Source organism: Morus notabilis, unplaced genomic scaffold, assembly GCF_000414095.1.
Source record: "Morus notabilis unplaced genomic scaffold, ASM41409v2 Scaffold3875, whole genome shotgun sequence".
NCBI lineage: Eukaryota > Viridiplantae > Streptophyta > Magnoliopsida > Rosales > Moraceae > Morus > Morus notabilis.
The window spans coordinates 4209-30150 of NW_010360564.1; the positions used below are offsets into that span (position 1 = coordinate 4209).

At 38.9% G+C, this 25942-nt stretch overlaps 1 protein-coding gene across 1 annotated transcript; it reads left to right on the plus strand.

The window, feature by feature from the left end:
- Positions 1–25942, plus strand: LOC21385331 (protein TSS). The gene is made up of 22 exons (XM_010096705.2): positions 1–666; positions 971–1032; positions 2549–2621; positions 6258–6665; positions 7414–7478; positions 7605–7736; positions 7947–7988; positions 8076–8600; positions 8684–8841; positions 8976–9498; positions 14611–14673; positions 14772–14873; positions 15033–15353; positions 15443–15535; positions 15626–15727; positions 15820–15924; positions 16136–16269; positions 21849–22032; positions 22428–22559; positions 22697–22809; positions 23127–23205; positions 23299–25942. Exons 1-22 carry the CDS (start codon positions 597–599, stop codon positions 25498–25500), a joined length of 5688 nt encoding a protein of 1895 aa, XP_010095007.2. The 5' UTR covers positions 1–596; the 3' UTR covers positions 25501–25942.

Sequence of the window (25942 nt, forward strand, 5' to 3'; positions counted from 1 at the left end):
CTTATATCTTCTTTCTCTTACTCTCTTACTCCTCTAATAATCCCTCACCATTTTTTTCCTTTCTTGTGCACTTCTTTATTATAGCTCATCAATAATATCACCACTTCACTACTACTACTTGTACTCCTTCCACTACCAACTTCTATTCAATTCCTTCCCTTTCACAACTCTGTCCCTTTCCAAATTCTTTCCCATGTAAAAAGAGCTTTTTTCTTTTCTTCGTCTTTTTTTTCACCATCAAGAAAAAGAAAAAGAAAAAAAAAAAAAAACAAAGAAGCAATATATTTGGTGTATTGGGTATTGCTTGGACTGGCATTTTCAGCTGGATTTTTGAGGAAGTGACTTGTTGGGCTAATTTGGTCCTCTTTTTTTCCTGTTTTGGGTTTAAATATTATCTCCAAATACTTTTTTGTATTGGGTTTCTGTTTGGCTGGTGAGAAAAGTTTTATAAGCCGTGGAGGAAAGAGGAAACGCTTGGTTTGCTTATCCGATAGATTCAACCATTGAAGTCATTGGTATTATCGTTGAAGAAGATAGTAATCGAAGCCCAAAAAGGACTTTAAAAACCCGAAAATCACCAAGAGTTTTGGAACAAAATGGCTCCAAAAACAGGCAAAGCTAAGCCACATAAAGCCAAAGGAGATAAGAAGAAGAAAGAAGAGAAAGGTTCAATTTCAAACCTCAACGTTTTCCTTTTCTTCTCAGTATTTTCTTTCCTTTCTTATTTTTTTTTTACTTTATTTTATTTTATTTTTGTGGTTATGGTTTCAATAGATATATGGTGAATTTGGATTCAGTTGATTTATGGGGTCGAGTTGAAAAGTCGTATTGGACTTGGGTTGAATGTTTTAAAAAAAAAAAATAAATAAATAATTTCACTGTAACACTATTTGTGCACTGCTTGGTTATGTTTTCTCACTGTTTCTCGCCAACCAAACACAGATAAAACGTTTTCAATTTTCATTTACAGTTTTGCCCACCGTAATTGAAATCACTGTGGAAACGCCAGATGATTCACAAGTGACCCTCAAGGTTTGACATATCAATCTTCCCCTCTCTCTCGCTCTCTCTCACTCTCTCTCTCTCTACACACACATGTACGTATGTATATATATATATATATATGTATATATATATATATATTATACGTATGTAGTTTTATATATCCTACTGACAGACACTTTGGACACTAATGCGTAATATCCTCTCACGTAACGCATAATTCAGTTATGTCTTAAAAGAGTTAATTAAAGGGTCCTTGTTTTGATTTTTTTCCTCTTATCAGAAATTTTCCTTCTTTTTCATATTTGTTTTTATATTTTACATACATATATATATATATATAAAAATATATATATATATATATATATTGAAATGCAATTGTAAAGCATAATTTTACACTTTCTATTCCACAACTGCTTCGTCCCGAGTAATTTTATTCACCACTGATTTTTAACCATGCGACGTACTATGTGTGTGTTGCATAATAAATAACTAGTCACAAAACACATCATTATTGTTTAGTTCTTTAACTATAATTTTTCCTAAAGATTTGCCCACAATCATTTGGAGAGCTTCTAAATGATAACTAGTTTAGTCCATTCTACTTATTCATTGGACAAAAAAAAAAGGAAAGAAATAAAAAAAAAACTTGTAATATATATTGTAGCATTTAATTTGTTGTTAGCTAAAGTAACGCCTTGTTTTGAGTTGTTGATAACGCTGTCGTTTACTTTTACTTCATTTCGGCTGGAACACTTTACTAGGTTGTGGCTTTTTGTTGTGACCAACGACGAAATTCTTGAATGGAATCAACTTGTAACCATGATAAATAGTTGAGCACAATTTAGGTGTATCGCGAGTCCTTTGCTCCACATAATTAGAGCTCCGCGTGCCCTTAGTCAATATGTAAATCAAATTATAACTGAGAAGGTGGTACCGTTCATTTCGCCGATTTAAGTTTAAAATTTAAATTTTGTTATTTAGAAACAGTCACATATAATTTTTGCGAAAATAAAAAATTCTCACATAAAATCACATCTCAAATCGAATTAAAAATTCGAATCAACGAATTAAATGTGCCATAAACATGCTAATTTTCTTAGCGTAAAAAAAGGGTCTTTGTGGTAAAAGAATTACTAATAATAGCATTTTTTTCTTCCTAAATTATTATTTTCGTTTAAGAACAATTTAAGCTATTAACTCGATCATAACATTTGTTTGTTTGTTTGTTTTTTTTTTTTTTTTTAAAGAGCCAGAGTATTCAATTTATATGAAAAATGTTAGTAAGGGAAAAGAAAATAATAAGCTCGATTTGATGTATCAGAAGAAACAAGAGTAGCATATATGTTTTTTTTTTTTTTCAGTTAAAGGAAATAAAAAAACTCGCTCAAAAATTAAAAACAAAAAAAAATCCCTTTGTGGGACCCAGTAACCCGTTTTCCTTGGAGGATGACGTTTAACTTTGATTGGTCGCCACGGTCAATGTACCATAAAGGTCCACAGAACAAAAGAACGTTGACCAATCACAATCTTTGAATTCTATCAGGTGCGGGGACCGAGACTGAAAGACTCGGTGGACATCCTCTCTCTCAAGCCATGCCATCTCGCCATCGTTGAAGGTAAAAGCCAAACCCTTGTTTGCATATCACATGATTTCCTTACCATACACCAGCCGCACCTTATATTTACCCTTAATATTTTTTAATTTTTAATATAGGTGTATTGTATTCTAAACTTTTAATAATTTTACCATATTACATCGTGAAATTTTATTTGTTGACCATTTTGATTCTTATATATTAAAATTGGTAAATAATTTTTGAAATTTCATTCAATCACATAATAAGTGAATTATTTTTAAATAGTTATATTAAATGGAAACTGTTCTTTTTAGTGATTTGTAATAATAAAGTTGCTCTTTTTATATGCTTCCCTTACAATTTTATTTTTTTACTACAATTTTTTTTCTCTTAAAATTTTAAATTTTAAATTCAAGTTTTCTATTTAAATTTATAAAAGAACACCCATTAAAGAATATAAAGTATTGAGAGCTTGTTTAGAGTGTATACTCAAACAATGATTCTTGATTCTAACGTTTGAAATTCAAATTTTTTATGAGAAGAAAACACTGTAGCAGAATTAATTATTTGAGTTTGAGTATATGAAACAAGCGGACCCTTAATATCCATCGTTATGTGTAATGACTAAAGTGTAGAGGTGTCAAACGTGTCGTGCCGGGCCGGCACGTCACATCCGACCCCAGGCCTGTGGCGGGCTTGGGCCGTGCTAGCGACGGGCTTGAAGAGAAATTCTTAGGTCCGGAACTGGCCCGCGGCCCTAGTCCATAAGGGCAAGGGCCCAGGCCCTGGCCCTTGTAATTTTTTTTTTGCAATATTTAATAAAAAAAATATCATATGACCCTAAAAGATGTGATTTTATTAAATTAAGATAATACGAATAAGTACACATAAATGACTGCCTCGTTGAAAGCCTTGCCAAGTAAAACCCCTGGGGAGATTGTGACAAAATCTTAGTGAAGGAAAAAAGAGTGTAGTATTATAGGATAAGTAAATTACAAAACCTAAGTGCTTCTAGAAGATTATGTTATTTCTAAGTTAGAAAAATAGTCTTACATTGAATCATCTGTATATTGTTGTTTTCGTCTTCTGGCATCTTCCCAGTCTTTAACGCACATTAGCCCCTCCAAGATATCTGGATGCATCAAGAATTTGGATGCTTGCACTAAATGCTTGCTCCGATGCTACCATTGACACTTGAGTTGTCAGAATGTCACGAGCTATTATAGACAGTGTTGAAAAATGATCGATCTTGCTTTTCCACTACTGTAAGATGTCCAGTTTGTCGTCATTGATTACAAAATTTGATTCATAATATTTTACCAGTCGGTAGACACTTGTGTTGATGAGGATCCTACCGTTTTCTCTTTCTTCTTCAAGAATCTCCACGACGAGCCTTTAGGCCCCGAATTGCTAGTTGACGTCAAAATTCCCTGTTCTTTTTGACATGTGCTGTATTTTTCTTCATACAAACCAAATAACTTTTCTAACATTTTCTTAGCGGCATAAATAGTTAGTAGCATATTAATACCTAAATTTTTTGTTGTAGCAGTCATCAAAGATTCAGTCTCATCTACTATGCACCTATGATTTAAAATGGTTACTAATGCATATAGCATAGGACAACCTGACCAATAACTTTTAAATTTAGTTTCCATTAGCTTAACTATGTTTCTAAAAAGTTCAATATCCTTATAATAAGAAAATGTTTCTAAAATATTAAATAGTTGATGTAAAGCTAAATGTGCAACAAGATAATAAATTTCGGAAAGTAATTCAGTAGTAGCATTGTAGAAAACTTCTAGAAATTTAAAAAAAATACTCACCAATCTACCACTCTATATCGAAAATTAAAAACTGATCGTTCTTACTGTTTACATACGTTGTGATGAGCTGTTGAGTGCAGCCTTCAACATTAAATAGGTGAAATTCGACCTATGTCTCACGTTAGTTGGGAACCTTCTTGGGCGCATCTGACTGTTCCTACAATATGATTTGAATTCTTGAAGCCAAGCTCTAAAACTAGATATGAAGGATAAAGATTCTCTAATATTTGTTAGATTAGCTAAAATATGTTCAATTTTTGCCTGAACTACTAAATTGATTATGTGACACGCGCACTGTTGATGAAAAAATTTCTCCCCAAACGCTGATTTCAAACTACGTTTGAGCATGTTAATTCCAGCCGTGTTAGCTAACATATTATCAAAAGTAATATTTAAAACTTTATCTTCTATCCCATAAAACTCAAAAATTTCCATTATTGTTTCAAAAATAGCATTTGCGTTATGAGGATATAGACATAAACGAAAACCTATTATTCTCTTTTGTAAAACTCATTCATCGTCAACATAATGCGCCGTGACGGATAAATATCCAGTTTTTTTGCACCACTCCCATATATCAGAGGTACAAGATACAGTAGCACTAAAAGACCTAAAATTATCAACTAGAGATTGTCTCATTGCATAAAACACTTTCATGCAATCAAAACGAGTTGTATTTCTACTTACCCGTTTAAATTGCGGACAGAAGGTCGTCTGTATGAATTCTTCGAACGTCGCATCATCTACAAAAGAAAGAGGTAATTCGGCACTAGCTAGAAATTTAGCTAGTGCCTCATGAGCATGTTGTACATCGTATGTAAAATTTTACAACCCTTGTGATGTGAGTGATAGTATTTATTGGCGGGAGTCCACACTCCCACCTTGGTGCAACGGTAGTCATGCTTTCCAATGTCTATCCAGATGACTAGTACCCCCACTTTTTTTATTAGAAAAATACTTTTTATAATACTTACATACCGCACGAATTTCTATTTCACTTATTTTCGGATTTGGTCGGGGCTTCTCTGTGAAATACTGTCATGCAGGAGAAGTTCGCTGTCTTTTTCCCCTGCTGCGTTCTCCAACTTCCTCGTTGTGCACTGAAACATTATCAACCACAGCATTTTCCAGTTCAGTGGGGGTGGGGTCGTGAGGCATTATTTCATCATAAAAAATGACTCATCACCAAGCTCAGGGAGAGCAGTGAAATCATGAAAGTTTGATGCGACAATTTTCTGAAAATTGATTGAACTTAAACTTTGTAAATGAAAGACCAAGAAAATGAGTGATCGCGAGGAAAAAGCTTAGAATCAAAATTAAAGAGACAAGATGAGAGATATAATGAGAGTGAGATGAAAAGTTGAGAGTGAATTATTGTGTGATATTTATGGTGGGATTAAGGGGTATTTATAGGAGATTTTGGGGGCTTTTTTTGAATTGTGATTGTTGGGCTCGACGGGCCCAACGGTCACAATCCTCACGGGCTGAAGAGTTTTCTGGCGGGTCGTTTCGCGGGCTTGGGCCGGGCCGCGGGCCTTCAGGAGCTAGGGTCGGGCTTAGGCCGCAGATTGAGAAGCCATGACCCAACCCTAGCCCATCAAACGTGCCGGGCCGGCACAACCCGTAACAGTACTGGGCCGGACCGTACCGAATCCAGCACTGAACGGCCCGATCCATTTGACACCTCTACTAGAGTGGTAAAAAATTAATAGTCTAGGGAATAAGCTAGTCTAGGGAATAAGCTGTCAAAATTTAATTTCAGTGACTAAAATAACAGAAGGCATATAATTGAAGGACTAATAGTTATATTAATCCTTTTAATGTTTAATCAGTTAATTATTTTTTTTGACAGAGGATTACACGGAAGAGCATGCGGTGGCACACGTGCGGCGGCTTCTCGACATCGTCGCGTGCACAACCTCCTTCGGCGCGTCCGCCTCGTCTTCGCCCAAACCGGCCGGCCAGTCGAGCTCTAAAGAACCCGGTTCGGCCGATACGGACGCCGGTTCCGCAACTACTCCAACTTCAAACAGCGTCGACGAGGCCAACAATGGTCCGACCAAGGCTAAATCCTCCGCCGACAAGAAACCGGCGCAGGTTTCCGGCGCCGCCGCCTTTAGAGGAGCAAACTTTGGGGATAAGGCCGCAGATGGAGCCGATAAGAGCGGCGGAGACCCGGCGGTGTCGATGTGCCCGCCACCGAGGCTGGGGCAGTTCTACGAGTTCTTCTCGTTCTCGAATCTCACGCCGCCAATTCACTGTGAGTTATTGATTTGAAATTGGATCTTTGGTTTGAATTTGTGTACGTAGCGCCGTTTGGTTCCTAGAACCCATGATTCTAATTTTTCTACGGTATTTTTCATCCATAAACAATGTGAATTCAAAAATTTATTCAGTCAATAAGTTCCGTGAATGAATCAGAATTACTGACGAAAAGAACCCGTAGTGTCTTAACTGGGTTATTTTTATTTTTTTGTTTATTTTGTCTATTAAATGTTTGTGGAAATGTCTTCGTGAATATTGTTTGTTGAATTTTTTTGATTAAATTTAGGAGACACATGTCCTGAAATTATCAATTACCGTATTCCTTAAACTTTTAAATTTTGGAGAATTGCTCTATAAATTTAATAAAGTGTGGCAAAATGTTCCACATCGATGACAACCGTTAAAATTTAGACGCAAACGCCTTTTATAACGTGACGCGAGCTCGGTTGAACTAGTGAAGATCGGAACACGTCATGTTACGTGCATGAGAGTTTTTCTTTTTAAATTTTAACATTATTCACCGGTTTGAGGATGCTGTGCAACATTTTATTAAATTCAAATAGTAATTTAGTCAAACTATGGGAGAACAAAAAGAAAAATGCTAAAAACCCAAGTTTATTGAAGAAGTGTGCATGGCTTTGCATGAAATGTGTTGCAAATTGAAAGTTTTTAGGAAGAACTATTCTATTCTTTGTGTGTGTGTGGAGGTTTATTGGATGAAGGTGGTTTGGGTTTTCTTGTAGATATTCGAAGATCCACTCGTCCCTTCCTCGAGGATAAGACCGAAGATGACTACTTCCAAATTGACGTAAGGTTTTCTGGCTACTTTGACATGCTATGATGGCTGTATATATGTTTCATTTTTGGAAATTTTTTGGAACTTATATTATCATTTGAGCTTTGTTGGGTCTAAAAAGTATAACAATATATGCAGGTCCGAGTTTGCAATGGGAAGCCAACGACAATCGTTGCTTCCAGAAAAGGGTTTTACCCTGCCGGGAAACGTCTTCTTTTGAGTCACTCTTTGGTTGGTCTTCTTCAGCAAATAAGCAGGGCATTTGAAGCAGTGAGTATCTTTCCTCTTTGTCCCCCCTCCTTTTCATTCCTGTAATATATATATATATATGTATGTATATATGTCTGTATATATGTATACATTCAAAGTTCAATGTATTTCGGTTCTACTCTTTTTCTTTAAACAGGGAAAGTATGTTTAGAATGTCTCATGTCTTAGTTTACTCAAGCTCTGGTTACTAATCTATGAGTTTGCTTGCAGGCATACAATGCTCTTATGAAAGCTTTCACTGAGCACAATAAGGTATGTATTTCGACCAATCTTTTTACACCTACATATTAGTCGGAGGAGATTATTTACTCTTGTATATTTGTACTTATTTTATTTCAGTTCGGCAATCTTCCTTATGGTTTTCGAGCGAACACATGGGTCATCCCACCAGTTGTTGCTGACAACCCATTTGTTGTCCCACCCCTTCCCGTGGAAGATGAGAGCTGGGGGGGAAATGGGGGTGGACAAGGAAGAGATGGAAAACATGACTTCAGGCCTTGGGCGAAAGAGCTCGCAGTTCTGGCTGCAATGCCTTGTAAAACAGCAGAAGAGCGGCAAATTAGAGATAGGAAAGCCTTTCTGCTTCACAGTCTATTTGTCGACGTGTCAGTTCTTAAAGCTGTTGCATCAATTAGGAGTCTCATTGACATGAATCATGAGTCCTTGAATGATCCCACAGTATCACTTGTACATGAGGAAAAAGTTGGAGATTTGATTATTAAGGTGACAAGAGACGTGCCTGATGCAAGTACCAAGTTGGATTGTAAAAATGATGGGAGTCAGGTTCTCGGAATATCGCAGGAAGAGCTTGCTCAGCGAAATTTACTCAAAGGCATAACAGCTGATGAGAGTGCAACAGTTCATGTATGTACTTTGATTGCTTTAAATTCTTTTTGTGGTCTTATGAAGCATGTTTTTAATTATCTTAAGCAACTTCTATTTTGTAGGATACTGCTACTTTAGGTGTGGTAGTTCTTAGACATTGTGGATTCACAGCTGTTGTGAAAGTGTCTTCTGATGTAACTTGGGAGGCGAATGCTCTTCGTCAAGACATTGACATCGAGGACCAACCTGAAGGAGGTGCCAATACCTTGAACGTTAACAGGTGAATTTGACGTTTTGTTCTATTTTATTTAAGTGGGCGGGAAGGGTCTCTCATGATTTGTGACTTCTCTTAATTTATTTATGGGTACATCCTTATTAACAATTATTGTTTATCATTGCTGTCATGTGTTGCAGCCTGAGAATGCTATTACACAAGTCATCATCGCCTCAATTGTCAAGTACAGTTCAGAAACTACAGAATTCAGATTATGAGAATTTACATTCTGCTAGGTCTTCTGTAAGGAAAGTTCTAGAAGAAAGTTTGTCAAGGTTGCAGGAAGAACCCGCTAAACACATGAAGTCTATCAGATGGGAGTTGGGAGCATGTTGGGTGCAACATTTGCAAAATCAGGCTTCAGGGAATACGGATGGTAAGAAAACTGAAGAAGCTAAACTTGAGCCAGCTGTTAAGGGTCTTGGAAAGCAAGGTGGACTGCTAAAGGAGATAAAAAAGAAAATAGATGTCAAGAGTGGCAAAACTGAACAGGGGAAAGAAGTTCTTGCAGGTAACAACCTTGATGATAATAAGACTTCAGATGCTAGTAACCAGAAGGAGATGGAGAAACAAGAAGCGGAAAAAGAAACGATGTGGAGAAAGCTGCTTCCAGAAGCAGCATACTTGCGCCTTAAAGAATCAGATACACGCCTTCACCTTAAGGTTTGCTGGTAGCTTTATCTGAATTATTTTCTTCTTTCTATTTTTGAAGAAAAATGTAATCTTATTTTTCTTACTTTGTTCAGAGTAATAGTACTCAATATATACACAATGGAATAAGAGAAAATCTAGGAAACCAACATATTCTCTTCCTAAAGGTCAGGAAGCCGAATCTAAAGAAAAGATCAATCAGGACCTTCTCTTTTATTCTAACTAATACCCCTAAATAAAAATAACAACTAAATCCTAACTTTGAATAATTATTTTCAACACTTCCCCTCAAGCTGGTGTGTGTAGGTCATACAAACCCAGCTTGCTACTTAGATCTTCAAAGTTGGGTCTTGGTAATGCTTTGGTAAGGATGTCTGCGATCTGCTGTTGAGTAGGAACGTAATTCATTTGCACTGTGTTACTGGTAATCTTCTCGGAGATGAAGTGCTTATCAATCTCGATATGTTTGGTTCTATCATGATGCACAGGGTTCTTAGCAATACTGATTGCAGCTTGATTGTCACACATCATTTGAATGGAGGAAGAGTTGTTCAAACCGAGTTCGCTAAGTACCCTTTTTATCTAGATTCCTTCACAAATTCCTTGCGCTAAAGCCCTGAATTTTGCCTCGGCACTACTTCTAGCTACCACTGATTGTTTCGTACTTCTCCAAGTCACTAGGTTTCCCCAGACATAGGAACAATAGGCGGATGTTGATCTCCCATCTGTAGTGTCTCCAGCCCAGTCCGCATCAGAGTAAATTTCTATGTTTCTATTCCCCGACTTCTTGAAAAATTGTCCTTTCCTGGGTGTCATCTTTAAATACTTCAGTATCCTAAACAATGCATCCATATGCTCTTCCGTAGGATTGTGCATGAATTGACTCACAACACTAACTGCAAAGCCTATATCCGGACGGGTATGTGAGAGATATATTAACTGACCAACAAGCCTCTGATATCTCCCCTTATCGACTGGTGCACTATCTTTTACTGAGCCAATTTTCTTGTAGGGGTCCATAGGTGTGTCAACCGGTTTGCACCCTAGCATACCGGTCTCCTTTAGTAAGTCCAGGATGTATTTCCGTTGAGAAATGACAATTCCCTTTCGAGATCTTGCCACTTCCATTCCGAGGAAATATTTGAGATTCCCTAGATCCTTAACTTCAAATTCCTGTGCTAGGCGCACCTTCAATCTCTGCAACTCTTCCTCGTCATTCCCTGAGAGAATGATGTCATCAACATATACTATTAAGAGAGAAATCTTCCCTGTTGGTGATGTTCGAATGAAGAGAGTGTGATCTGCCTGACATTGAGTGTACCCGAGCTTCAAGACTGCCTTTGCAAACTTATCAAACCATGCACGGGGTGATTGCTTGAGTCCGTACAAAGATTTCTTGAGTTTACATACTTTACCTCCAGCAAGATTTAGGTCAAGGCCTGGCGGGACTTCCATAAACACCTCTTCTTCAAGGTCTCCATTGAGAAATGCATTCTTTATATCTAATTGGTGTGGACACCAATCGAGATTCACTGCCACTGAGAGCAAAATTCTGATGGTATTGAGTTTTGCCACTGGAGCAAAGGTTTCTTGATAGTCAATCCCATATGATTGCGTGAAGCCTTTTGCTACGAGACGAGCTTTGAGTTTCTCAACACTCCCATCTGTCTTGTACTTGACCGTAAATATCCATTTGCACCCAACTGGTCGTTTTCCTGCAGGAAGTTCGGTTATGGTCCACGTTTCATTCTTCTCAAGTGCATTAATCTCTTCTTGAACAGCTTTCTTCCACCCAGGATGATTAAGAGCCTCCTGTATATTATTGGGAACCTGTATACTATCCAGAGAAGACACAAAGGCTTGGTATGATGAGGACAAACCATTGTATGAGACATAATTACCAATTGGATGACGCGTACATCTTCGGATCCTTTTCCTTTCTGCAATTGGCTTATTTGAATCCTCAATACTCGGTACCATGAACTCACCTGAGACAAGGCTGTCCGTATTTGTGGTGTCTTCCGGAGAACTTGGATTTGTTTCGGACTCTTGAACATGTGATTGTGCTCCGTGCTCTATTTCCCTTCTAGATTGTCGCCTTCTATAAACTTGGAGATTTTCAATAGCAAGCTGTGGAAAAGTGGAGATTTGAGGTTGTGTTTGACGAGAGTTTTCAAGCAACGATTCCCATAATGATTCCCAAGGCTGATGTTCACTCATTCTCTCCCCCTGAGCATCAACATTGGAATAGTAAGGTATTTTTTCAAAGAATGTCACATCTCTAGATATGTACACCTTTTTGTTGTTTGGTGAGTAGCATTTGTATCCCTTTTGGTTTGGAGAGTATCCTATAAAGATGCATTTAAGGGATCTAGGATCGAGTTTGCTTCGATTTTGTGGGTGAACATGGACAAAAGATGTACATCCAAATATTTTTGGGGGTAATTCTGTTGAAATAGCCCGAGTGTGAGGAAAGGAATTGAGAAAGACTTTACTTGGACAATGAAACCCCAGGACTCAAGAAGGCATTCAGTTGATTAGGTATGCTGCAGTGAGAATTGCTTCACCCCAGAAACATTTTGGGACATTGGCAGAGAACAAGAGACAACGAGCAACCTCTAGGAGATGTCTGTTCTTGCGCTCAGCAACCCCATTTTGTTGTGGAGTGTCAACGCAAGAACTGATGTGGATGATGCCTTGATTTAGTAGATAGGAGTTGAGAGTCTTTGAAGTACTCTTTGGCGTTGTCTGTTTTGAGAACTCGGACTTTGGTGGCAAATTGAGTTTGAATCATGTTGTTAAAACTTTGAAAAATTTGGCCCACTTCTGATTTGTTTTTCATGAGAAACACCCAAGTGAGACGAGTATGGTCATCAACAAATGACATAAACCAGCGAGCCCCTAAAATATTTTTGATTCTTGAGGGGCCCCACACATCACTGTAGACTAAGGCAAATGGATTAGAGGGCTTATATTGGAGACGGGGATAAACAGTTCGAGTATGCTTTGCAAATTGACATATTTCACAATGAAAGGATGAAGGACTTTTATTAATGAATAAATTGGGAAAAAGTTTTGCAAGATACATGAAACTAGGATGACCCAATTGATAGTGCAACAGGACAATTTCACTATCGTTATTGACACTAGAACTAGAAAAAGAACAAGTTGACAGACCCTTGGACTTGACACAGTTTGCTCTTGAATCTTGTATTGAGGAGACTTGAGCACTTTTGAGTGAATAGAGTCCGGAGCACAATTCAGCACTGCCAATCATCTTCCCCGAATCCAAGTCCTGGAAAAAACACACATTTGGATAAAATTTAGTTACACAGTTCAAGTCACGAGTCAATTTACTGATTGAAAGTAAATTGCAATCCAAGTTGGGCACATAAAGAACAGAATTAAGATGTAACTCCTTTGTGAGTTTGATGGAACCTATCCCTGCAATTTTTGAACGAGAGCCATCAGCAATCCGGACAGAAGAGTTGTCATTGCTGGTTTTATAATCCTGAAACAGGGAGGCATCTCCTGTCATGTGATCTGAGGCACCTGTATCCACAATCCAGGGTTTGCTTGCTCCTTTATTGGCTGTGAGTGCTGAATGGGACTCTCTGTGTGCCACTAGACTCGTCCCTCCATTGGAGTTGATCGTGGCTTGATTGAACAGTTTCTGGAGAATCTCCATTTGTTTCTTGCTGAAGAGATTAGACTCGGGCTGGGACTGATCGTCTGTGTTGGATGCCACATGAGCACGGTTGTCTCAATCATTTATGGGCTGTGGTTTCCAGTCAGCAGGTTTTCCATAGATTTTCCAACAGGTCTCTTTATAGTGGCCTGTCTTGTGACAATGTTCGCACCATGGTCTTCCCCCTTTCGGACGATTTTCACCACCTCCTGTAGTGTAGTTCCTGCGGGCAGCAAGGGCAGAAGCGTCCAGTGTGGGTTCTAATGATCCCATCATAACCTTCTTCCTGCTTTCTTCACGTCTAACTTCAGAAAGGCTTCATGAAGGCTAGGTAGAGGTTTCATTCCAAGAATACGGCTCCTAACCTGATCAAGATCTTTATTGAGTCTGAGGAGGAATATTCTCTTCTGTTCAACAATTTTCTTATATAGAGCAGAATCATCTGAGCACTTCCATGGATAAATTTCGAACAGGTCAAGGTGTTGCCAGTGCCTGGTGAGTGTATTAAAGTACTGGGTGACAGTATGGTCTCCTTGGCGGAAGTCTTGGAGAATGGTTTCAATATGGAATAGCTCTGATGTGTTCTCGGAGCTGGAGTAGGTTTCCCGTGCTGCATCCCATATTTCCTTCGTAGTACCAAACATAAGGAAGTTCTCGCCAATATCATTGTTCATGGAATTGATAAGCCATGACATGATCATATTATTTTCTGAAACCAGGATCAGACGTCTCCGGCATAACCGCCTCACTTGTGAGATAATCGTCCTTGCCCTTGCCGCAAATAAACATCATAACAGATTGTGACCACTGGAGATAATTGTGGCCATTCAGTTTATGACCTGTGATTAGGACAGGCGAAGACTTAGTTCCACCATGATTTGTGATCTCCATATTTCCTCTAGACCGTGAGGTTGTATCAGACGAGGTATTGGATGTATGAGAAGAGGCCATCTCGTACTTTGTCATACAATCAGAGATGAAAGAATGGTGGGAAAAAAAATATGGGTCTCAACGGAAAAAATAGGTGGCAGAGAAGAGAAGGTGAACGGCGGCTGCAGAGAGAATTAGGGTTCAGAGAAGGCTCTGATACCATGAAGAAAAACGCAATCTTATTTTTCTTACTTTGATCAGAGTAATAGTACTCAATATATACACAGTGGAATAAGAGAAAATCTAGGAAACCAACAGATTCTCTTCCTAAAGGTCAGGAAGCCGAATCTAAAGAAAAGATCACGCAGGACCTTCTCTTTTATTCTAACTAATACCCCTAAATAAAAATAACAACTAAATCCTAACTTTGAATAATTATTTTCAACAATTTTGGCATACAAAAGTTATTTACTTCAATCATTCAACAAACTTTGTGTATGATTTTTTATTCTATTCTTTTATACCTGATCTCATATAAGTTATAACATGCTTGTTCATAATGGCAGTCTCCTGAAGAGTTGATTGAAATGGCACACAAATATTATGCTGATACTGCGCTTCCAAAACTGGTCAGTTCCCAAATGATCACCTTCATTTTCATTTCATTTCTTCCTCAGATATAGTGCTGGTATTGATTTTATTAAAATTGTTGTGCCTTTATTATTAGGTGGCAGATTTTGGCTCTCTAGAACTTTCACCAGTTGATGGAAGGACATTAACAGATTTTATGCATACTAGGGGCTTGCAAATGTGTTCCTTGGGACGTGTGGTAATTCTCAATTGAGCTTCTTTGTTTTCTATCTGATGTATTTTAACTTGTCTTATGCAAAATTTAATAGCCTGACATGTACAAGAGAATTAGTGCAACTCTCTTGCTAGAATACCATATTCTAAAAATGTTTTCCTATGTTTTCTCCTGCTATATCAGGTTGAACTTGCTGATAAGCTCCCTCATGTGCAATCGCTTTGCGTACATGAAATGATTGTGAGAGCGTACAAACACATACTGCAAGCTGTGATAGCAGCAGTCCAAAATGTTGCTGACTTGGCTGCATCAATAGCATCCTGTTTAAATATATTACTGGGGACACCATCTGTTGAAAATGAAAGTGCACACTGCACAGATGACGAAAATCTAAAATGGAAGTGGGTTGAAACTTTCCTCTTAAAGAGATTTGGGTGGCAATGGAAGTATGAAAGCAGCCAGGACTTAAGAAAGTATGCTATTCTCCGGGGATTGTGTCACAAGGTAGACAATGACCATATCCTTTTGTTTCTTTATGAGGTCATGCTCTAGGATTAATAAAATCATTTTTTTACTTGAAAATCTTTCATCAGGTTGGACTTGAGCTTGTCCCTAAGGACTATGAGATGGACACTGCATCTCCTTTTCGGAAAGCGGATATCATAAGTATGGTCCCTGTATACAAGGTAAATGCATGCATAGTTAACTAGTGAATGGTATTTCAGTTTCCTTCCAGTGTTTCACTTGCAGTAGTTAATCCGTGGTGTGTTGCACAGCATGTTGCATGTTCATCTGCTGATGGACGTACACTGTTGGAATCATCGAAAACTTCCTTAGACAAAGGTAAACTGGAGGATGCCGTTAATTATGGTACCAAGGTATGTGGTGACTTGCTCATTTTGTTTTAATATCATAATTATTTCTAGCTTCAGTAGCTGATTGAACCACTATTTTATCTCCAATCATGAAGGCACTTGCAAAGCTTGTGTCAGTATGTGGACCTTATCATCGAATGACAGCCGGAGCATACAGTCTTCTTGCTGTGGTGCTCTATCATACAGGGGACTTCAATCAGGTATATATCCTTATAAAGCATTCATCACAAACTAGTCATCCATGATGCATACAGTTCTATCGTATCCATGTCATGTAATATAAATTTGTCGATCTTATATTACTTAATTTGAAGTGTCAAGATGTCATATTTTAGCCACATGTTTCCATGAGATTTCTGATCGTTTCCCATATAATTTTTTTAATACAACAACTCTGTTTATTTGAATCAGGCTACCATTTATCAGCAAAAAGCACTGGATATTAATGAGAGAGAGCTTGGACTTGATCATCCTGATACTATGAAAAGTTACGGGGATCTGGCTGTTTTCTACTATCGGCTTCAACATACAGAATTAGCCCTGAAGTATGCTTTCATGTATATCCTAATATAATAAGTATAGATTGAAAGCAGGAGCGTTACTTTCTGTTTTCATATTATTGAAATTAATATTCTGTACATAGGGCTCCTATTTATAATACAATTATGAAAATCAACTTTCCTAAAGTTATGGCCTAGAGATCAAGAAAGTGATCAGATGAATTTAAAAAACAAATCAGGAAACAACTTATCCTAATCAGGAAACAATTTATCCTAAATTAGGAAACTGATTTCTATGCCCTAGATTCAGGATTTCAACACTCCCCCTCAAGTTGGATCATATATGTTAATCATGTCCAACTTGATTAAGAAATCATCGAATTTTTGTCTTGCAAGCCCTTTGGTGAAGATGTCTGCCGTCTGATCCTGAGTAGGAACATAGGTCATGCAAATGATCCCCTTTTCCACCTTCTCTTTGATGAAATGTCTATCCACTTCCACATGCTTAGTTCTGTCATGTTGGACTGGATTAAGAGAGATGTTAATTGCTGCTTTGTTATCACAGTGACTAGGAGTTCTTCTAGGAGTTTCCTCAGCCATAGTGCTTCACATATTCCTTGAGCAACTATTCTAAACTCAGCTTCGGCACTGCTTTGAGCCACCACATTTTGCTTTTTGCTTCTTCAGGTTACTAGATTCCCCCATACAAAAGTACAATATCCCGAAGTGGATTTCCTGTCTTCAATTGAACCTGCCCAATCTGCATCTGTATAGACTTCTACTCCTTTGCAGTCCCCCTTTTTGAAGAATAGTCCCATGCCAGGTGAACCTTTGAGATATCTGAGTATCTTGTAGACTGCCTCTAGGTGAGCCTCCTTTGGTGAGTGCATGTGTTGGCTTACCACACTCACTGCAAATGCAATGTCCGGTCTGGTATAAGACAAGTATATTAGCTTGCCTACTAGTCTCTGATATCTGTCTATGTCAACTAATTTTCCAGCATCCTCAGTCTTCTTTCCAGCTTCAATCAGAGTGTCACTTGGTTTGCATCCAAGCATACCGGTCTCCGTGAGAAGATCAAGGACATATTTCCTTTGGGAGACACTGATTCCTTTCTTTGATCTAGCAACTTCCATTCCCAAGAAATACCTCATTTGCCCCAAATCTTTAACTTCAAATTCTATGGCGAGAATACTCATCAACCTTTCCATTTCTGCTTCATTATCACCGGTAAGGATTATATCATCAACATAGACTATCAGGATTGTCTTCTTCTCATCTTTGGCTTGTTTGTAGAACATAGGATGATCTGATTGCCCCTGTAGATATCCTTGGTTCCTTATCACCTTGGCAAACCTGTCGAACCATGCTCTTGGGGACTGCTTGAGACCATAAAGTGACCTCTTGAGTTTACACACTCGCTTGTCTTCCTGTCCTTTACTGAATCCTGGAGGCATTTCCATGTAGACTTCCTCTTCTAATTCGCCGTTTAAGAAAGCATTTTTTATGTCGAGTTGCTGCAGGGGCCAATCCAAATTAGATGCCAAGGGTAGGAGGACCCTAACTGTATTTAGTTTTGCCACAGGAGCGAATGTCTCGATGTAGTCGATGCCATAAGTTTGTGTAAAGCCCTTGGCAACGAGATGAGCTTTGTATCGTTCTATCATTCCATCAGCTCTGTATTTAAGGGTAAACACCCATTTGCATCCCACTGGTTTCTTCCCTCTCGGTAGCTCCATTACCTCCCAAGTCTCATTTTTATTCAAAGCTTTCATTTCCTCCATGACTGCGTTTCTCCACTCAGGAACGGCTAGTGCTTCCTGTATATTCTTTGGAATTTCTGTACTGTTGAGGTTAGAGACAAAAGCTCGAAAGTTGGTGGATAAGTTCTTTTGTGACACAAACTTGGAGATGGGGTGAAGTGTACATGAACGAGGTTTTTTCCTGTGAGCTATGGGAAGATCAATATCAGGAATTTTAGGAGTATTGGAAATACCTTTTTCTGTGGTTGGCTCATTCATTCCTAGATCTATCACTGGGTTAGACTCTCTTGGTGCTTCGGAAGTGAGGTTGTCTTGTTTTTGCGACTTTGGCCTTCTCGAGTAGACTAGCAACTCCCTGTTCTTTTGCTTTTCCACATCTCCCCCTGAGTTCAAGTGTCCTTCTGTATATGGCATATTGGAATGAGCAGGAAGAAGGGCAGGAAGAAGGGTGGTGTTTTCTGTGTTTGGGATAGACTCAGAAGGAAGAAGTTCAAAGTCCACAAAACGATCTTCATTAGAAATCTCCCCCTGAAGAGGAGTTTTTTGGAAGAAAGGAGTGTTTTCAAAGAATGTAACATCAAGACTAACAAATACCTTTTTTGTAGAGGGATCAAAGCATTTGTAGCCCTTTTGTGTCGGAAAATAGCCAATGAACACACACTTAGAAGCTCTAGGATCCAACTTACTTCGATTTTGAGAGTGAACATGAACAAAGGCAGTACAGCCGAAGACTTTGAGAGGTAAATTTGAGGGTAGACGTGAGGTGGAAAAAACTTCCTTTAGAGTATTAAGTGGAGTTTCAAACGAAAGGACCCGACTAGGCATCCTATTGATGAGATGGGCAGATGTTAAGATAGCATCTCCCCAGAACATTTTAGGCATATGGGCAGTAAACATTAAGGCTTGGGCCACCTCCAACAAGTGTTTGTTTTTTCGTTCAGCAACTCTATTCTGTTGTGGAGTGTCGACACATGAACTTTGGTGAATAATTCCATTTGACATTAGGAAATCTCCTAAGATAGAGTTAAAGTATTCCGTTCCATTATCTGTACGCAACATTTGAATTCTAGTTTGAAATTGCGTTTGGACCATGGAAGAGAAATTTTTGAACACTTCACAGACGTTTGTTTTGTCTTTTAGGAGGTAAACCCAACAGACCCTAGTATGATCATCAATAAACGTCACAAACCATTTTGTGTGAGTACGAGTAGAAATACGAGAAGGACCCCATAGGTCACTGTGAATCATAGTGAATGGTTTGGAAGGTTGGTACTTTGATTTTTTAAATGAAGTACGTTGATGTTTAGCAAACTGACAAATTTCACACTGAAAAACAGAAATATTTTTATTGGAAAAAATAGAAGGAAACAAGTGTTTCATGTACTGAAAACTAGGATGACCCATTCTAAAATGCCATAACATTATTTCACTATCCCTAAAAGTAGATGCAAAATTGCAAATTGCAATTTGAAGCTGTCCCTTCGCCTTGGCCTCATCAAGGTAGTAGAGTTCCTCACATTCTTAACACTGCCAATCGTCCTCCCTGATGACAGGTCCTGAAAAACACAGTGAGAAGGGAAAAATTTAGCACAACAGTTGGAATTTTTTGTCAATTGACTAATTGATAACAAATTGCAAGATGAGTTTGGGACATGAAGGACAGATTCTAGGGTTACAGAATCGGAGATTTTTCCTGTCCCTTTTCCTGCAACCGTCGAGAGGGAACCATCTGCAATTTTTACTTTGACGTTGCCGGCACAAGGTGAGTATGTGGAAAAAATGTGATAATTACTGGTCATATGATCAGATGCACCAGAATCGATAATCCAGGGAATTCTGTTTTGAGAAACAGTATTCAAGGCTTTTAAAAAATTACCTCTGTGGGCTAATGAACCAGAAGACACATTATTGGAGGACTAACCAGTAGATTGGAAGTTTGAGAACATTTTATAAAGCTGCTCCATCTGCTCCTGGCTGAATGGAGTTTTTGCTTGAGACTCGCTGTTGTTGACATCAATTTTTCTCTCCTTCTGATCATCAACTGAAGCTTGACATCCTCGGTTTTTGTTCATCTGCCATGGCTTCCAGTATGGCGGTTTCCCGTGCAATTCCCAACAAGTATCCTTTGTGTGACCAGTCTTGTGGCAGTGCTCACACCAAGGTTTTTTCCTTTGCTGACTCTGGCCTGGTCCATTCGGTCCCCTTATTGTCATCAGCGCGGAGGTTTCTGATCCAGAGCTAGTCGGCACAGAGGAGGCAGGGAGTTTCAGCATCACTTTGTGCCGGTTTTCTTCTCGTCTTACCTTTGAAAAAACTTCACGGATTGAGGGCAATGGTCTCCGACCAAGAATCCTTCCTCTCACCTCATCTAATTCTCGGTTGAGTCCAGCCAGAAATTCAAAAACTCTCTCATTCTCCAGCCTCTTTTTGAATCTCACGCTGTCTCCATAGCATTCCCATTCTTCTTCATAACTCAAATCGAGTTCCTGCCAAAGAGCCTTCATCTCTGTGTAGTACTCGGTGACTTCCCTTTTTTCTTGTCTTATATGCCATAATCAAGTCTTAATCTCTAATATTTGGGAAGAATTTTCCACATCAGAGTATGTCTCTCGAACGGCATCCCAGACCTCTTTTGCTGTTGGGAGGAACATATAGGTTTTACCGATTGAAGGCTTCATTGAGTTGACCAGCCACGCAGTTACCATCAAATTTTCTGATTTCCACTTCTGAAGAGAGGCATCTATTGAGGATGGCTTCTTCATTTCACCAGTGCGATATCCCAATTTGCCTTTTCCATCGATCACCAGTTTTTATCGATTGAGCCCATTCGAGAAATTTTTTCCCGTTGAGTTTCTCAACCGTGAACTGGAAGGTGGAGTTCTCGGACCCATTCAATGTCATGGTATTGGTGACCTCCGTCGTCTCGCCAGCGGTCTCCGAGGACGTTGAACTCGCCATTGATTGCCAAGGTTAGAAAATCCAAGGCTCTGATACCATGAAAGCAGGAACGTTGCTTTCTGTTTTCTTATTCTTGAAATTAATATTCTGTACATAGGGCTCCTATTTATAATACAATTATGAAAATCAACTTTCCTAAAGTTATGGCCTAGAGATCAGGAAAGTGATCTGCTGAATTTAAAAAAAAAAATCAGGAAACAACTTATCCTAATCAGGAAACAATTTATCCTAAATCAGGAAACTGATTTCTATGCCCTAGATTTGGGATTTCAACATAGATGATTCAATTGTGATGGCCATCCTTAAAGTTCTTGATTGCCTTTGTGCATCTTTGCTTTCTTTTTCTGCTGCTGCAATTCATTGTTCAAAGTTTGTCTTCAAAAAATTGACTTAGGCGATTACTGTCACTTGGTGTTATTGGATTCAAAGGGCAGATTTTAGTGCTGGTTGGGGCAAATAAGATTCTTTGAAACCAACAATTCATGTGCTATATTGGAGAGAAACTCGAGCCTTCAGTTGATGTTTCTGGTATTCTAGTTGTATTTCTAGTTCAGACTTTGTATCAGAGTATCCCTTTCTTAGAACTTTAGGTTTCTCTCACCTGTGTTGTGGGCCTAGACGGGGGCACGAGATTAAATGATTAGAATGTATAAAGCATCTATTGTTCGAGTGATACAAATGTGAGAAGCTCTCGATAAATTGTAGGGAAGATGACAGCAAGTTAAATTGCAGAGGTTTTACATGTTCTTGTTTTACCTAGGTTAGCAAATCGTACTGCCAAAAATTGATATACCCTAATTGCATAACAATTGGAGACGACAACTTATATATTTGCTTTACTTTTCCAATGTTCACTTGGTCATTAATATTCTATAACTCACTTTTTTTTAATCCACATTCTAGGTATGTCAATCGTGCATTGTATCTTTTGCACCTAACATGTGGGCCGTCTCATCCCAACACCGCTGCCACCTACATTAATGTAGCTATGATGGAAGAAGGTTTGGGGAATGTCCATGTTGCTCTAAGGTATCTCCATGAGGCCCTGAAATGTAATCAAAGGCTACTTGGAGCTGACCATATACAGGTCTCACTCTCTTACTCTCTCTCAATTATTGCTACAGGTTTCTAAGAACTAGGTCAATGGCATTATATTAATGATCTTTATCCTGATTTGCAAGATAAAACATAGTTTGTTGTCATCTTAAATCTTTTACCTAGTGCATGAACTGAAAAATTGCACTGAACCACTTCCGAGATATTGAACTAGACACGAGCCGCCAAATGGTCATTAAAATTAGAATTCAAGTGTTCTCTGCCTCTTAATGAGATTTAACTAATCTCCTGTATTGTCTTTGATCTCACTTTCAGATGACGTTCTCCAAACTATGGACTAAATTTTGTTTTGTAATACCACCTTCATATATGAGTAATTTTATATCCTTAACTTTTTATTTTTTATTTTTTTTTGGGTCTCCTCAGACTGCTGCCAGTTATCATGCTATAGCCATTGCCCTCTCTTTGATGGAAGCCTACTCTCTAAGTGTTCAGCATGAACAAACTACCCTTCAAATTTTGCAGGCGAAGCTCGGATCAGAGGATCTACGCACACAGGTAGTATCAGCCTTAGTGGGTTTTTTTTTTTTTTTTTTTTGGGGAAAGGTAGCAGCCTTAATGTTCAACAAATTTTTTTTTTTTTTTCCCTTTCTTACCCTTGTTTTTCAATTATAATGAAAAATGAACTTTTCTAGGATGCTGCGGCGTGGCTTGAGTATTTCGAGTCCAAGGCTTTGGAGCAGCAAGAAGCTGCACGCAACGGTACTCCAAAGCCAGATGCCTCTATCTCCAGCAAAGGTCATTTAAGGTAATAATTGTAACCAGATTAAGCTTAATCTCCAGCAACCAGATTATACAGAAATGATTAATTGTTTAACCAAGGGGCTTGGTTGTCTAAAAGCCAGCAATAGCTTTTCTCTGGTATAATTATTTGAATATCTTTACTGATGGACAAGTGTATTTAATTACAAGGTTGACGCTTGCTCATGATAATGAATCTGATCAATGATTGTGTTTAACGGGCGTATAGTATCTGTTAACTTATTATTATTTGTGGCTTCTTTTGGTTGCCCAAAAAGTAGATTTTTAACAATAAGTTCTAAATTTTTTCTTTTCTTGTGTCAGTGTGTCGGACCTTTTGGATTATATAACCCCAGATGCTGATATGAAGGCAAGAGAAGCACAAAAAAGAGCTCGTTCAAAGGTCATAATCTATTCCTGCTTTAATCTTCTATTTTAAGGCCGTAAATTGTTGAAATAATCTGAAAGGGAAGAAAATTTTCTCCTTACCATACAGGTCAAAGGAAAACCCGGGCAAAACTGGGAAGTAGTCTCAGAAGAGTTTCAGAAGGATGAACTCTTGGTTGCTAGTTTTCCGACTGCAGAGAGTTCAAGTGATAAAGAAAATACATCTGAAGTTAAATTTGCAGAACCCAGAAACGAGAAACATGATTCAAGCCTACCAGATCAATCAGTGATATTGAGTGCAAATGATGATTTGGCTCTGGATGACACCTCAGATGAAGGATGGCAAGAAGCTGTTCCCAAGAGTCGTTCACTTACTGGGCGCAAGACTTCTGGTTCGAGGAGGCCAAGTCTCGCAAAACTGAATACTAACTTTATGAATGCATCGCAGACGCAAAGATACCGAGGAAAACCTGCTAATATTACATCGGCAAAAACATCCCCAAATGAGTCTAATGCTTCTGCCAGTAATGCCCTTCCTGCTGCCAAGAAGTTTAACAAGAGTGCAAGCTTCAGTCCGAAGCAAGTTAACGCTGCCTTGTCAGCTAACGGTGGAGCAGAGAGGCAATCAAACCCAAAGTCAGGCCAAGCCAGCCCAGCTACAGTAGATCCAGTTGTCAAGTCTACTCCTACGGCGAGTCCAGTTGGTGTTCAGGCAGCTGGAAAACTTTTTTCCTACAAAGAAGTTGCCCTCGCTCCACCTGGGACAATTGTGAAGGTAGTGGGAGAACAGTTGCCAAAAGTTGGTCCTCCCACTGAACAAAACTCTCAGGTGAGCCAGGAGACTGGTGCCGCAGATGTCACATCAGGTGAAGCGACAACCGTAAAGGACATAGAGGTAGACAAAGTTCAAAGACCTGTAGAAGTGAAACAGATTTTGGTTTCTGAGGAGAAAACTAAAAACTCCAACGATGATGAAAAACATGCTAAAGTTGAGGATTCTGTTGTAGAAGAGTCCTTGGAGGTAGGGAAGATTGTAATTGTTGGAGAGATGCAAGTGGAAACGAAAGTTGAAAAAACAGAAGCAAAATCTGTAAGTATTGCAGTGCCTGGAGTTGAAAAGCCTGTTACTTCTAAAAATTCGACCTCTTGTCTCACAAAAAATGAGCAGTCAGAAGCAGCAGTACCGGGAAGTCGCCCTGGTTTAGGGACTACCCAATCTGTTTTAACTGAAAATATGAGTCTTTCACAGGAAAAAGAGCCCTTGGATGCAAAAATCAAAATTGGAGAGGAAAATGAAAAGCTCTGTGACTTGCCCAATGGTGACACAGGTGGCAAGCCAGTGGCAGGTGAGGGGGAAAAGCATGACGAACCTGAAACTGGAAAGGAGTCAACAAAGAAACTTTCCGCGGCTGCACCTCCGTTCAATCCGTCAACAATTCCTATTTTTGGTTCTATCCCAGTTCCAGGATTCAAAGAGCACGTAGGAATTTTGCCCCCACCTGTAAACATTCCTCCTATGCTTACGGTTAATCCCATGCGTAGATCACCTCATCAGTCAGCAACAGCCAGGGTTCCATATGGTCCCAGGTTGTCTGGTGGCTACAACAGAACTGGAAATCGGGTTTCGCGCAATAAACCAAGTTACAATAATGGTGAACACATTGGAGACGCAAACCATTTCAGTCCTCCACGAATAATGAACCCACATGCTGCTGAGTTTGTACCAGGCCAACCTTGGGTTCCCAATGGCTATCCAGTATCTCCAAATGGTTATCCTATATCTCCAAATGATTATCCTATATCTCCAAATGGTTATCCTGTGTCTCCAAACGGAATTTCCGTGTCACCAAATGGATATCCATCATCACTGAATGGCATTCCAGTTGCGCAAAATGGTTTTCCAACATCCCCAATCAGTTCAGTAGAGTCGGCATCATTTGTGAATGTTGGCATGGGTATCGAAAGCAACTCTACTGAAGCTGTTGTGGAGGAGAATACCGAGAAGTCCTTAGCAGAAGTCCATTGTGAAAGCAACTCTACTGAAGCTGTTTTGGAGGAGAATACCGAGAAGTCCTTAGCAGAAGTCCATTGTGAAACGCAGACAACCGAAGAAAAGCCTCAAGAAGATCAATCTGTTGATAAAGTAAACGCTGATCCTAATGTTGAAACAAGCCAAGCTGACAAAGTTCCCGTGGCTGGTGATACTGAAGTTGTGAAAGAAACCAGCAACATAGTAGTCGAGGAAAAACCAGCCAAATGTTGGGGAGATTACAGTGACAATGAAGCTGATGTCATTGAGGTTTCAAGTTGAAGAAGGATTCTGAGATTTTCTTAGATATGAAGGCAAGCTGCTAATAGCTTAATGCTGTGTAGCTGTGAGACTACCGTAGCACTAAAGAGGTGAAGATTTTGCTATGATGCCTCTGGCGCTAGTAGACATCAAGCCTGTGCAATGTGAATACGTGCTAATACAGGTCGGCTTTTGTGGAGAATGGGATGAGAATCGTTAACTGCCTAATAGTTTGTAACGCGGAAGTTAATATACCATAACTGAAGGAAGATCCTTTTGAGTAGTTTCTGGATGACATTTTCCCATTTTATTTTATTTTTTGTTCTTGCCAACATAATTTTTGTTCTGTTAGATGAGAACCCAAAATAAGCTTTCGAGGTTCTGTGCTTTTCCAGCTCATGCACTCGAAGATGTTGAATACTTGGAAGGTCTGCATCAATAAAGTCTCAAGTTTCTTAATAAA

What these genes read in the sequence shown, in the direction of transcription:
- LOC21385331 (XM_010096705.2), top strand. Translation starts at nt 597, where the DNA reads ATGGCTCCAAAAACAGGCAAAGCTAAGCCACATAAAGCCAAAGGAGAT. An exon ending in TGTGTTCCTTGGGACGTGTG is followed by an intron (nt 14,874 to 15,032) that starts GTAATTCTCAAT and finishes CTGCTATATCAG; the next exon opens with GTTGAACTTGCTGATAAGCT. An exon ending in GTATGGTCCCTGTATACAAG is followed by an intron (nt 15,536 to 15,625) that starts GTAAATGCATGC and finishes TGTGTTGCACAG; the next exon opens with CATGTTGCATGTTCATCTGC.